This window comes from Embiotoca jacksoni, unplaced genomic scaffold (assembly GCF_022577435.1).
Source record: "Embiotoca jacksoni isolate LCO1_2020_lvr unplaced genomic scaffold, fEmbJac1.0.p SCAF_14, whole genome shotgun sequence".
In the NCBI taxonomy this organism is placed as follows: domain Eukaryota; kingdom Metazoa; phylum Chordata; class Actinopteri; family Embiotocidae; genus Embiotoca; species Embiotoca jacksoni.
In genome coordinates, this window is record NW_027185274.1 from 3772352 (window position 1) to 3786899 (window position 14548).

General features: G+C 40.2%; 2 protein-coding genes and 3 non-coding genes across 6 annotated transcripts; 1 reads left to right on the forward strand and 4 right to left on the reverse strand.

Moving 5' to 3' along the window:
- Nucleotides 1-1970: 1970 nt before the first annotated feature.
- LOC138197043 (proteasome subunit alpha type-6-like) lies at nt 1971-8718 on the reverse strand. Its single transcript, XM_069147506.1, has 7 exons — nt 8370-8718; nt 7669-7763; nt 7009-7090; nt 6680-6835; nt 6174-6352; nt 2874-2968; nt 1971-2479 (listed from the first exon to the last, which is right to left on the reverse strand). Exons 1-7 carry the CDS (start codon nt 8443-8445, stop codon nt 2422-2424), a joined length of 741 nt encoding a protein of 246 aa, XP_069003607.1. The 5' UTR covers nt 8446-8718; the 3' UTR covers nt 1971-2421.
- trnak-uuu (transfer RNA lysine (anticodon UUU)) lies at nt 4019-4091 on the reverse strand. The gene has a single exon. It is a non-coding gene; the product is annotated as a tRNA-Lys (tRNA).
- On the reverse strand, nt 4597-4669 carry trnak-uuu (transfer RNA lysine (anticodon UUU)). Its single transcript has one exon. It is a non-coding gene; the product is annotated as a tRNA-Lys (tRNA).
- Nucleotides 5177-5249, reverse strand: trnak-uuu (transfer RNA lysine (anticodon UUU)). The gene has a single exon. It is a non-coding gene; the product is annotated as a tRNA-Lys (tRNA).
- Nucleotides 8719-8848: 130 nt separating the features above from the next.
- Nucleotides 8849-14512, forward strand: LOC138197047 (inositol-tetrakisphosphate 1-kinase-like). 2 transcript variants are annotated; one of them, XM_069147510.1, is made up of 10 exons: nt 8849-9027; nt 9360-9384; nt 10947-11069; nt 11294-11411; nt 11498-11599; nt 11698-11738; nt 11842-12007; nt 12312-12379; nt 13013-13175; nt 13257-14512. In XM_069147510.1, the coding sequence occupies exons 1-10, from the start codon at nt 8945-8947 to the stop codon at nt 13352-13354; spliced, it is 987 nt and encodes a 328-aa protein (XP_069003611.1). In that variant the 5' UTR covers nt 8849-8944; the 3' UTR covers nt 13355-14512. The 2 variants fall into 2 exon arrangements, with proteins under 2 accessions (XP_069003611.1, XP_069003612.1); XM_069147511.1 differs by having other exon boundaries at nt 11902-12007.
- The last annotated feature ends 36 nt before the right edge of the window (nt 14513-14548 follow it).

Genomic DNA, 14548 nt, shown 5'->3' on the forward strand with positions numbered 1-14548 from the left:
GGTAGTCGGGGACAGGGTCCTGCAATGGTTGCCCATTATAGGCCCATATTGAGCTCACTGGGACACATGCACAAGAAGAGATCTTTAATGTTATTAGTAACCTGTGTTTGTCCAATTATAACAGTCAACGTGAAAAAGGTAAAGATACAACGGAGCCAGCTTGTGAAACTACAGTTATTTGTCCAGTCTGAGTATGGGTGCCCCTGACAACGTAAGGACGCGGTGTGCTGACCACTGTGGCTTGTATGATCACAGTAAACAACTCTGAATGACCCGTTTCACTCTCTAAACCACTATCTACCTTCCTTTTTCACTCTTTTTCCAGTCCTCATGTAAACTGAATGCCTGTTGGTCCTGATAGGTTTCCTACTTTGTGTTCTTTCCAGGTTCCTGTGCATGCAGTTCCACACATGAGGACCAAGAGCCAAACGGGACAGTTTGAACTCACCAATTAAAACACCAAACTCCTTTTTTTGCCAATACCCTTTGGTTTCAGTGAAAAACGAGGTACTTTCACGTAACCCTTATTGGCTTTGAGCTGCACTGCAACCCCCTAAAGATGGCTGCTGGCATGGGGGTTAAAGTATGCCAGGATTTGTACCTTTATTTATCTGAGAAGACTTGAAACGCTCCCAGTGAGTGGAGAGAGGGCACTAAAACGATTTAAGAGGCCTATCAGAGTGACTTGGGATCGTCTTGAACTTGTAGCTTTAACGAGACTAGCGGGGCTTTTTGCTGCTTTTGCTGATGGTCATCGACACAAGCCTCTCAGCCTAAATCCTAACGGTGTCTGCAAACAAAATGAGGATCCGCTCCTTAAAAATCCCCCTTCTCAGCCCCAGAGGTCAGTGACTGTGATTAGTCAGGTTCATCAGTATTAGTCTTATCTTTTAAAATTATTATCTGTTGGGAATTAAAACTGAAACTGAAATCCGAAGAAAATTAATCATGTGACTCCCACAGAGATATTGGAAGTGTACTGGAGCTGTTTTAGTACATTTTCAGGTTTTAAGTATTGAGCTTTGCAGGTAAGTTTTTGTTGTTGTTAAATAGAGAATATTATAATATAGCAATAAAATTTAACCTGTAATAAAATCAGTTTTTTTTTAACCATTTTAAAGTAATAAAATTCGGTAAATTAACAGCTTTTGTCCAATAACTCGTTGTTATAATTTGTTTTAATAAAATTAAAGTACACTCACACTGTTGTTCTGTCTTTGTTTGCGCAAGTTTAAAAGGTGAACGTGTGCGTGTGCACGGCTGCACGCAGAAATGTTTTCAGACTGCCCGATGACATTGTGTAATTGAATTGGACAGTGATCCGCATCTTTAGACCGGTGGGTGACTGTGGTGGAAACTCAGGAGTGATGGACGCACGTCTACCGAGATGCAATGCCAGAATTGGCTGTCTAACACACACACACACACACACACACACACACACACACACACACACACACATACACGCAACCTCCAAGACTCTGAAGTGTAATTGTCTGCAAGAGTCAAAATAGGTTTCCCTAAATAGAAAAGTACAAACACGGAAAAGTACATGGAATTCTGTTTTGAAATACTCAAGGACGTCAGAGGCAGACACAACATTGCCATCTAGTGGTCATGTAAAGTAGCTCAGGACATCCTGCAGTACAGAATGGATGGATAATATAAAGAAGCAGACATATTTGAGCGTGACATGGCCTGAAAAATTAGTTTTACTTGTTTGAGGTTAAAACTCCTATTATAGCTGCTAAAATATCTCAATACATGGGTATTTGTGATGCTCTTATCTTTCTTCTCATGACACTGGACTGACCTGTGATCAAGAACAGGTATCGCCTCACTGATGCCACCTGCTGGTCAATGAGGGGAGTTCTGATTTATTAACTATCACTATGTATCAATTATATGAATACAAATCCATACATCTCTTCAACTATTTAACTTAAAGTAACACATGACATAATTAAGTCTTCTTTCTATTCTGTTTTATTATGACAGTTGTTTCCAAAGTGTCGACAATGAGTACAATGAGCAGTTTAATTGCAAGTTTAGAAGTAAACATGCAGTATTAAATAAGCTGTATGACAAATACTCTGTACACATCCTATCCATCATCCAAAAACTTCTGTTGGTAAAACATGGAAATATATTTCAAAGGATGAAGGAGCAATGTGATGGATGAACCTTTAATTGTGAACAATGATGTAAAATTGTATGATCCTGTACTGTATTGATAAAAAAAAAAAAAAAAGAAGAAGAAGAAAAAAAAAAAAAGACCACTGGAGATATCTTTTAAATCACTATAAATCACACCCATATCGATCCTTGACAACAGAGTTTCTTTATCAAGGGTGCATGATTTATCCAGACACAGAGTCTAAACTGCATACATCATGATGATCAATGTTTGGAAGGGCACCTCTACTCCCGTTCTGCGATGGCAACCAGGTGGGCTTCAATCTCGGCCTCTGACAACATCCTGCAGGAAGAAGGAGTTTGGGAGAGTAGGGTGGAAAAATGAAGATGGAAATAACAGAAAAAGAAAAAGCACAAAGAAAGTTAATTCAAGTGAGACAGCCATTTAAAGTCCTTCAAAATATACTGATGCATCAATCATCTCTGATCTAATTAGAAATATTAGTCCCACTGAGATTAAGATACATGTCAGTATAAAGATAAGTGAGACAAAAAAAAAGCATCAGGCAAATACTATGAAAATAATAAAGACAGAAACGTAAAAAAAAAAAAACAAAACTACAATAAACAACTCGTAAAATACATGAAAAGGAAAGTTGAACTTTTGCAAGAGTAAAAGACAATAATACAAAGATGAACATGAGTTAGGCTCAATAAACATCTCGAAGTGAAATTACCTGAACTTGGGTTTTTCTTTGGTGACTACGCCGATCTCCAGCTCACTGCTCTTGAAGTCCAAGGACAGAACCGAGGACAGACAGGATATAGCCAACTGGAAAGACAATAGGTATGAGATGAGTGTGCTAATGAGCTTAAAAAAATACACAGTAAGTACTTACGTCAGCATATCAAACATGAGATTCAGTCAAGGAAATACTGAGAAAACTAGCATGGAATAAGGACATAAGCAATTATTATAACATGGTGAAACGTCATTCTTCAGAAACTCTTTTATCTCTGTGATGGTTGTCAGCTCATGGGAAATTCAGTAACATTGAGTAAAAGATATGTTTGAGATGTTTTGCCTGTCATCCCAAAGAAGTAATTTGTTTTCGAGGAATGGTGGTTTAATCCCTAAAGGTGTGGATGATTCACTACTTTGATTCGCAAAAAGCTGCTGAGGTAAAGTTCAATAACTATTTCAAACACAGTAAAAGAGAATATTTCAATTTCCGTAACATTTTCAAGAATCTCTCTTTTGAAAAGATGGTCTACCATTTATTTTTTCCAATTATAAAATATTCTCTGAGCAGCAGAGTTTTGTTATTTAAGTAAAACAACTTATTTAACAAGCCTGTAGAGTAAAGACTTGGACAGCCACACAAATACTCATTAATTCCAATATATTCTACAGTACTTGTCATGTATTGGATAACTTCGCCGTTTGCAATTTCTGGCTTATTACTGTTCATACAATTATTTCAGCCAATTTTAGATAGTTCCATGGGAAGCACAGTTTTATTATTTAGAACCTTTGAGGTTATAAAAGTTCCATCGCCTGAAAAGGGATTTCAAAAAAAGGATGCTAAGATTTACAGTCTGATGCTATGCTGATCTGTAAAAAATAATTTAAAAATTTCACCTAATCATTTTTGACAGCAAACATGGAATTGTAATGGAGTTGGAGAACTTCAGTAGTTTAGACTGGCAACAGACCATTTACTTCCATATCAACAAATTATCCAAATCATTGCCATGTATTCAACTGCACTTGCCAAGAATTTGAGACCTGCCCCATTACCCTTCCTGGGAGTCAATTTTAGATATTTCCTTGCATGGCTGAAAACAAACATTGGAGCATTCCAGGACTTGAAAGCACCATTGCCTGAACAGGGACTTGAACCCTGGACCCTCAGATTAAAAGTCTGATGCTCTACCGTCTGAGCTACCCAGGCTCTGAAACCTTCAAAATCATCAAAAAATCTCACCTAATCGTTTTTGTCTGCAAACATGGAATTGTAATGGAGTTGGAGAACTCCTGGACGAAGACCTCTCTCTTCTAACGATGGTTTATGGGACGATTGCTGTTTGGGACGCAGGGATTTCTGGATTGTAATACTGTCCGTGGCCACTGGGATGGGGAAAATGGTGTTTGGACTGCAGGGATTTTTGTGTTGCAAACCCAAAACCAGTCAAAACTCATTTTCTATTAGGGACTTTCTTTCAAATCTTAAAGTTGTTGAGATATATAAACAGTATTCAGAGCAGTTCAGTAGATTAGACTGGCAGCAGACAACTTACTTCCATATCAGCAAATTGTCCATATCATTGCCATATATTCAACCATACTTACCATGAATTTGAAAGGTGCCCCATTACCCTTCATGGGAGTCAATTTTAGATATTTCCTTGAATGGCTGAAAACAAACATTGGAGTGTTCTAGGCCTTCAAGGCACTATTGCCTGAACAGGGACTTGAAACCTGAACCCTCAGATTAAAAGTCTGATGCTCTACCGTCTGAGCTACCCAGGCTCTGGAAGCTTCAAAAATCATCGAAAAATTTCACCTAATCGTTTTTGAAAGCAAACATGGAATTGTAATGGAGTTGGAGAACTCCTGGACGAAGACCTCTCTCTTCTAACAATGGTCTATGGGACGATTGCTGTTTGGGACGAGAGATTTCTGGATTGTAATACTGTCCGTGGCCACTGGGATGGGGAAAATGGTGTTTGGACTGCAGGGATTTTTGTGTTGCAAACCCAAAACCAGTCAAAACTCATTTTCTATTTGCGACTTTCTTGCTAATCTTAAAGTTGTTGAGATATATAAGCAGTATTGAGAGCGGTTCAGTAGTTTAGACTGGCAACAGACCACTTACTTCCATATCAACAAATTATCCAAATCAGTGTGTCAGGTATTCAACTGTACTTGCCAAGAATTTGAGACCTGCCCCATTACCCTTCGTGGGAGTCAATTTTAGATATTTCCTTGCATGGCTGAAAACAAACATTGGAGCATTCCAGGACTTGAAAGCACCATTGCCTGAATAGGGACTTGAACCCTGGACCCTCAGATTAAAAGTCTGATGCTCTACCGTCTGAGCTACCCAGGTTCTGGAAGCTCCAAAAATCATCGAAAAATCTCACCTAATCGTTTTTGTCCACAAACATGGAATTGTAATGGAGTTGGAGAACTCCTGGACGAAGACCTCTCTCTTCTAACAATGGTCTATGGGACGATTGCTGTTTGGGACGCAGGGATTTCTGGATTGTAATACTGTCCGTGGCCACTGGGATGGGGAAAATGGTGTTTGGACTGCAGGGATTTTTGTGTTGCAAACCCAAAACCAGTCAAAACTCATTTTATATTTGCGACTTTCTCGCCAATCTTAAAGTTGTTGAGATATATAAGCAGTATTGAGAGCAGTTCAGTAGTTTAGACTGGCAACAGACCACTTACTTCCATATCAACAAATTGTCCAAATCATTGCCATGTATTCAACCATACTTGCCATGAATTTGAAAGCTGCCCCATTACCCTTCGTGGGAGTCAATTTCAGATATTTCCTTGAATGGCTGATTTTCAAACATTGGAGCGTTGCAGGCCTTAAAAGCACCATTGCCTGAAGAGGGACTTGAACCCTTGACTTTCAGATTAAACATCTGATGCGCTGCTGTCTGAGCTACCCAGGCTCTGAAAACTTCAAAAATCATCGAAAAATTTCCTGGACGAAGACCTTTCTCTTCTAACAATGGTCTGTGGGATAACTGCTGTTTGGGACGGTGGGATTTCTGGATTGTCACTGCTACCTCTTATCATAGCCCCCCTCTGAATTTCTACAAGATATATTCAATTTTTTTTACTTTACTATGTTAAGTAAAAATGGACTGCATTGTAAGGGGGTCCACAGAAATCCACCCAGCAACTTTTATAACTTTTATAGCATCTTCCTTGGATTACAAAATGAATGTATTATTCCAATAATTCACATCAGGACTTTAACATTTTCAGCTTGTTCCATTAGGTTTCACATTACCTGCACTGCCCTGTCATGGGTCAACTCTGGCTTTTTCTTCAGTTTCTTCTCCAGGTAGCTGTTGGCCTCCGTCTGTTTGGCTCCTACCGCAGTGGCTCTGAAGCCGCAGTAGTAGCCTGCCGGGTCACATTTATACAGGACAGGACCCTGCTGGGGGTCAATCGCCACCATGATCATACCTGAAAGCAGAGGTAGAGGGTGAAAGACAGATATCTAAAATATGTGCTGAAAGTACAGTGCTTTGAAAAATATGATGTAAAAAGAGGACTTGAAGGCAATGTAAGGCAGACGCACTTTACATTTTTAACAATCTTTAGTAATTCCTTTTAATCTCTTATACATGAATGCCTTTAATTTTACAGCTAAGACTGAACCTTGACTTTGTAAATAAAAGCAAGTAAAACATGCTTTGGAACTAGATAGTGAAATCAGACAGAAATAAAGAAAGATCTAAAAACAAATAAGTCCCCATAATCGTGACGGAAGAGATGAAAGCCTCGACTCACAGCAGCCTAGAGGTCTCATTTCCGCGTTTTGTGTGTAGACCTGGGAGATATCAGCCAGCCTGCGACACAGCACATCTGCCATGATGTCATAACCAAACTTATACTTCCATTCTCCAGCTTCCACTCGGGCCCGGTGAACCTGGGAACGACCGTCCGCTGTATAAAACAGAAGAGATGGGACCATTAAACGCAAAAATGTGTATTTTTTAAAAGATTTAAATTCATTACAAATGCTGGGCTTCCTGGTGTGGCGGGTCCCACTTGTTTTTGTACTATACCAAAGTATCACAGTTACTTGTACACTGATCATCTCCATTACAAATACACACCATTGTTGCCGGTCATCACGCAGCCGATGCGAGGAGTTAGGTTGAACATGTTGGTCACAGTGGAAGAGTCCAGCAGTTTGTCCTGAAGCCAGGAGGAAGAGACTTAAAACCCCACTTGATAATATGAATACTGTGCAGGCAAACATCAACATATGACTGGACATGTGTCACTGTAACTATTATCATACAGTCCAACCCAAAACATTCAAAATTGTTAATTGAGGTTTACATTTGAGTAACACTCATCGTATTATTTGGTCAATATGTTAAATTGTATTTATCAGATTAAGGTGTTTTCGTAGGTTGTGTTTATTCTATTATCAATAAGGCATTTGAATAAAGATATTTTGCCACATTTTGCTAAATCTTTGCCATCCATTATGAGTTTAGATCCCCTGGATCAAATCTCACTTCAGCTCTCTTACGTGTGGTGTGGTTGTTTGAATGGCGTCTTTATGGCTGTATCTTGCTCGTATAGCCTGCTGTAGTATCTTGTTCCAGCTTTTTTGCTGACTTCTCTTGATTCATGTGTGGCTTCACTGTTTGGCTTCAGCTCACCTCATCATCATCCAAGCCAAATGTGTGTGTGTGTGTGTGTGTGTGTGTGTGTGTGTGTGTGTGTGTGTGTGTGTGTGTGTGTGTGTGAGAAAGACATCTTACCGGTACTTTCTTTTGTGTGACCACCACAACACTGTCTGTCCCCCGGACTCCAATCGAGGTCAATCCACTCTGAGAGATGGCTTTGAAGGCATACTCTACACAACAGCACAATTGCGCGCACGCACGCACACACACACACACACACACACACACATGCAAGTAAAAAAAAGTTTGTATTTAACCAATTTTTTGTCTCAGATGTGAACACTTTAGTTCTGTTTGCACCTTCACCAATAAAACATCTGTTATAAATGTGGGCTGGGAAAAATGATTTTTCCATCATCAATTAATCCGTCGATTATTTTCTCAATTACTTGATTAATTCTTTGGTCGTTCAAATGTCAGAAAATCGTCAACTAATCCACAACCAAGATGTATTCATTTTATTATCATGAAGGACTGAAAACAAAACAACTGTGGGACGTCACATTAAATTCAACAGAACTTTACATTGAGGGAAATATATGCAGGGTTAAATATGAAAAGACAGAGAAACTACATTTGTGTCACATTTCGATGCTGACTGCACCCAGTCACCAAACTGGCACGCCAACCATTTTAGCCTCATTATAATATCTTTGTGTTTAATGAGCAGCAGCAGCAGCGGGGCGCCGTGTAGTGACTGTATCTCTGTCGCTCAGTGAGTATACAACAACACTACTGTTGGCTTAAAAAACACCCCTAAATAACGCGTCTCTTACCGACTTGGTAGAGGCGGCCCTCCGGTGAAAAGATGGTGATGTGTCGGTCGAAACCTGCGTTGGAACCGCGGGACATTTTCCTGCTCGTGTCCTCAGACGAACTCCGCAGCACTTATCTTTTTTCTGCGGGTTAATCGATTATGTGGGCTATGAAATAATCGATTATTCTTTCTTTTTTTTTTGTAAGAGTCAGTGGATAGGAGACCGCGTGCCTGAGCCGACGCTGAACAAGAAGGAGAGTAAAGGAAAGACTTCCCTGTGAGACATTTACTTTCTGTTTCAGTTGTTGTGCAGCGAGTGCAAATAAAAGGACCAGCTTCACTCTTTATTATTGGCTGCGAGCAACAAGGAAGTCAAACGACTGTACCAGTTGGACCAGCCCTACTGTCTTTTCACCTGTGGACTGAAGTTAACATGATTGGAGAGTCGCTTCTTAAAACCCACTTCCAGGCTCGTCAGCGGAGGTCTTAGTGGGAGGGGTGAATGGATCAGTGCGCGGCGTCGACTCTCAAGTCCCCCCGTCTGTCTGTGTCCGCTGTCACTTGGCTGCTGGGGGCCCCCGGACACGGAGCCAAATGTCAGACCGCAGGGTGGGCTTCTGTCTCAGCGACAAGAAGCGCAAGAGGATGAACCTGGACGCTTTTGCAGAGTTCTGTGCGTAAGTAATGACTTTTTTTTTTCTTTTCTTTTTTTTTACAGTCTGAATCAATTAGAGTTAATCATTAGAATAAAATCTGTAAAAGTAGGGAGGGGGGAGGGGTGGAGGTTGTGGGGGGGGGCATAGCAAAATTATGAATATTGATTTCAGTAACTGATTATGCCAGTTAGAGAACACAAAAGATTGTAATAACAGGCAGGAGTTGTGCAATTTTTTTTATGGACGGCAATAACAACCTGTCTATATGATCATTATCAACCCTGTTTCATATCACGTGACTCCAGCCTATAACCATTTAAAACGCCTATTGCATTTGAATTTCTTTCCTGCAGGGGCCATGGAGTGGAGGTGGTGGAGGTGAGTGGTTTTACTTTTCCACATATGAAATCACCGTGTGTTCAGTCTTTTACAATAAAGTGTCTTATACTAGCAGTTGCGCACTGGTGGGGAAATTGCATTTCCATTTGAAGGCACGTTTATAAAACAACTGTCTTGGGTTTGAATTTGAAAGATTACTGAGCTGTGCATTCCTGATAAACACAAGTCACTTATCAAACAGAAACATGTTTCTATTGTATAGTGTCAGACAGCGAGGAATACGACGATTTTAACAGCTTTAAAACTACTTAAAGGGAAAGTGCAAAGTGTATTTAAGGGGTTAACCCTAGGCATGTGTGTTAGTGACTGTCTTTGCATGTCTTTGTTATGTGCACAAAGATAGGTGGATGTCTTCATGTCTTTGTGCTGGCTTTTTTTCTTAAGTCTGACAGTAGTTTAGGGAGAGTGCACTCATGGACACACACTTGTGTCATGTACAGATGTCCACAACTTTAGTGTCACAGCCACCTGCAGCCACCTCAGCTCTTAGCAAAATTAGAAACAACGGCTGCCTGGTTGTAACTGCTCACACGTATAATTACATGTAAATATCTGTACAGGAAGCTTGAAATTAGCCTCTACACCTCATTTGATATAGTCTGACCCTGGGCATGCATGATTACAGGAGCTCGCTGCTACACCACGAACGTCTAAAACTTGGGTGTGGTGGTGTACATGTCAGCAGCGGGGGTGAAGAAGTGACACACTAATCAGGAACAAATAGTGTCTGTCCAAACAACTGCATTAACAGTCTGTTCATACTTCATAATATGTCCCTAACTTTATGCTGAACTCTTTCTGTGTGTCACACGTCATGACATACTGTTGATCCAGCTCCTGTATGAAATTGTGACTCATTATGTTGCAATCCATTTGACTGTAGGTGTGCCAGTAACAGGTGCTTAAATGGAACAGAGCTACAATATATTCACTGTCATTAGTTGCTGTGATCAGTCAAAATGTTTCTCAAGAAAAAGGTCGATTTAGAATTTGTCTTATAAGAGACTGAGTAAAAGTTTTCAAGTCTAAACCCATTTGATGATAAGTCTTAAGTGACCAAGTGGAGGGTGTCGATTCAGACAATTTAGAAAAAATACAAATTTACCACTTCAAGTAAGTGTTTTGACTTTTCATTGCACAGAATTACAGCATTTCTGGATAGAGCATCTTGACAATCATTAAAACATAAAACATACATTGGCAATTAGAGCCCAACCGATATATCGGCCAGACAATTTTTTTCAGTCGTTATTGGCCTATCACTGCATTTTGGTATTGGCTTATATGTTGGCAAATATGCGCCAAAAAAAAAAAAATTCTTATAGAACAATGTACAGGGAAACATGCTTAAGGTAATTTAGGGGTTTGAAGGATCATTGCAAAAAAATAATATACAAGATAAATAATCAGCCCATTTATCCATATTTGAATATCTTTGCTTCCTTATATTGGTATTATATTAGCCCCAAAAATCCAGTATCAGTCAGGCTCTATTGGCAATAGTAAATGTAAAAGTGTATAAATGTTGTTTTGTGTGGCAGATTGACCTCACTCAGCCGCTGGTACCCCAGGGACCTTTTGACATCATCGTTCACAAGCTGTCTGATGTCGTTGTGGAAGCTGAACATGACAGCCAATCACAGCAGCTCCTTTCCAACTTCCAGGTGATGCTGCATTGCAAAGTTACGCCTGTCACTTTTACATCTGTTCAGTTTTCATATGGAGCCACTGGCAGAGTTTAGACTTTGATCACTGACTGAGCAAAGTGGGCAAGAAACAAGGATGCACAATCATTTTAGGAAATATCAATGCATCCCTGCATGTTTATTGATAAGCAGTTGTTCAGTTAGTGCATCAATATGTTTTCTCTGTGTCGTTCACATCGCAGAGTTATGTGTCAGCTCATCCCAGGACGATCCTGCTGGATCCTCTTCCCGCCATGACTCAACTACTGGACCGCTTTGCCTCCTATCTGATAATGAGCAAGCTGCACTATTCACTCCAAGGTTAACTGCAGCTTCATTGTGTAAATATTGGAGCTTACAGCATGATCATAGACATCAACATTCAACTTTTCTATTCTGTTTGGCAGACTGGCGTATCTGCAGCCCTCCTTACGTAGAGGTCCACAGTGCCAGTGACCTGCTGTCCATTCAGCAGACTGTGACAAATCAGGACCTGAGCTTCCCCCTCAGTCAGTTCACGTTCTGAAATCATTTACCCAACTTTCCTTTTTACTTTCTCATGAAGTACGACAGACTAACATTTCCTCTTTCTCTCTGTTGATCCCAGTTTGTAAAACCAGAGTGGCCCACGGCTCACTTTCCCACGAGGTAAGTGGTTTGTCTTTTCCGAGTCTCATCTCAAAATTATAAAAGTGCACAATCACTTTTCTTATCTCAGTTGTCTGTTCTGTGTAATCTCTGCACACTGCAGATGTCTCTGATCTTCAGTGCAGGCAGTCTGGCTGATATCCATCCTCCCTGCATTCTTCAGAGCTTTGTGAACCACGGAGCTATATTGCACAAAGTGTTTGTGGTAGGAGACAGACACTACTGCGTAGAAAGGCCCTCGCTCAAGAACTTCCCCTCTGGTCCCTGTGGTCAGTGTGCACCCCACCAGCATACATTAAAGACACTTTCTTTCCTCTACTTTCCTTCGTTGTCCGTTGCCTTCCTTTGTTGAGATTTCCTTTCCTTTGCTCACCTGCCTCTCCTCTTTCTCATCACTTTTCTTCCCGGTCTTGTCCATCTATTTTCTTTCCTTTTCAAGTTTATCGCTCCTTCTCCTTTCACGCTTTGTCCTTTCCTTTCTTGCCTTATCTTTCTCTAGCCTTCCTCATGTCACTGTGTTTTAATTTATTATTCAGTTTTGCTCCTGTAGTTTTGATTTCCCTCTGCCTACAGACAGGAGGACCATCTTCTTCAACAGCCATCAGGTGTCCAAACCAGAGTCGAGTTCTGATCTCACAGCAGTAAGTAGTTCCTACAGTCGTGGGTGAATTTGTTGGTACCCTTCAATGAAAAAAGAACCCGCAGAATTTTCTCTAAAGTAACTTGAAACTGATAAAAAATAATCAGCCTCTATCCTTGTTTATTCCATTTTTGGTAAAGATTACACTTTGCTTTTGATTTTTAAAATAACAGAATATTTTAAATATGATGATGAATGAAAATGGCTCTGACAAGATTGATGGGACCCCCTAATCTAATACAGGAACCAACCTTTTTCCTCAGAGAACTCTTAATCTACCGGGTAAATTGCTAAATATTGGTCATTTTAGAAACATCTTTGTAGAAGAAGGTTAAGATAATTGATCTTTTTGCACACTTTATTTGGTTCCTTCTGTGACATACCAAAGGCTGAGAAAATTGCTTTACATTTAATCCCTTTTCAGAAGGACTGGCACATTTTTCAATGAGCTGTTCATCAATTCATCAATGATTGTAGGTGAAATGGTTTAAAGCAACAGATCAAGGTGTCACAGAAATGCACATTCAGTGCTTTGTGTGTGGTTATGCACCTTTTATGATTCGTTTCCAAACATTTGGGACCTCAGTCAGCTGAAACCCTTCATAAACGTCTGTCTTTACTCTCACTTTATAAGTTGGATGAAGAGATGCCGTGCCTGCCTCCGCCCAGCTCCGAGGCTGTGGCCGCCCTGGTCAGAGAGCTCCGAGTCCAGCTGGGCATGGCCCTGTTCGGCGTGGACGTCATCATCAACATACAAACACACACGCTCACTGTCATTGACATCAACATCTTCCCAGGTACTGCGGGTGAACACAGTGATGTACAGATTTACACAGAAAGACACAGGGATGTTCTGATACACTCTTTTTCTCTGCTAGGCTACGAGGGCGTGCCCCAGTTTTTCTCCTCTCTGCTCAGTCACATCAAGTCGCTGTTGGACAAATGTGCCACCGCTGGACCTCAGACCACTTCTTAGTCAACTCAGACTACAGGTAGTCCTGCTGCTGAGGCAACAGGTCTTCAAGTCACCTCAGGAACTGATCACGGATTGTTTAGCGTTTAGCAAACAAACGTCATTGCCACAAGATTTTTTTACTCTTCTGATAACCTGGTATCACACCAAAGCGTGTAATACGCCTGTCAACTTGTTGATGCCCTGTCAGTGTCAATGTTTTGCCCTGCCCAGGTGAGAAAAGTAAGGTGCCTTGGATGTGGCCACCAAAAAGGATGTAGTTATGTTTAGGAGAATATCGTGGCCTGGGTTAAATGAGACTCCAACACTACTTACTTGTAATATTATAGACTGTGTGAAGTAGTTTTATAAAAGTGCACAAGACGTACAACTGCTACAACTGCTTTTTCCGCTACTTCACATCATAAATTGAATCCTAGAGAACGACCCAAATCAAATCTACTTGTATTCATTTTTATGCATTTTATCTGTTTCTTGTGCTTTTTATCAGTTTTCTTTATGCATTTTATCTGTTTCTTATGCATTTTATCTCATTTCTTTTCTATATTTTTAAATGTTCCTTTATATCTGTTTTTATATGAAACACTGCATGTAATTATCTTGCTGTGAAGCACTTTGAGCTGCATTTCTTGTATGAAAGGTGCCATACAAATAAGGTTCATTAATATTATTATTATTATTATTATTATTATTACTACATGGTTAAGTTTGGGCACCAATACTTGGCTATGGCTAGGCCCCAAAACTGAAGGATTATGCACTAAAACTACTTGCTTTAATTTTTGCTTTCTTATCAACCCCAACACCAATCCCCAAGGTGAAAGTCCAGTTTATGTTCCATTCAGCCACAGCCTCCAACATATGTCACAACTGCCACTTGACCTCCTTCAACCCTGGTCATACATGTGTGTACTTTTCCTGCCCTGGCGAGGCCAACATGACACTGACATGGTTTCATCTAATGGATTAAATGGGTATTTTAGACACTTTAATGTGATACCAGGCTGGTTTTGTGGGACCAAACCGAGCTATTCCTAAGACTTTTCTTGAATTGTAAGAGGGTATTTATTTGTAATTTCTGACATGACTTGATCTTAAACTTACCGTAATCTTGTAAATCACACTAATAACTTTGTGGTGCTAATTGTTTCTACCATCTTTAAATCAACAACAACAAAAAAGGAAACAGGAGGTGGT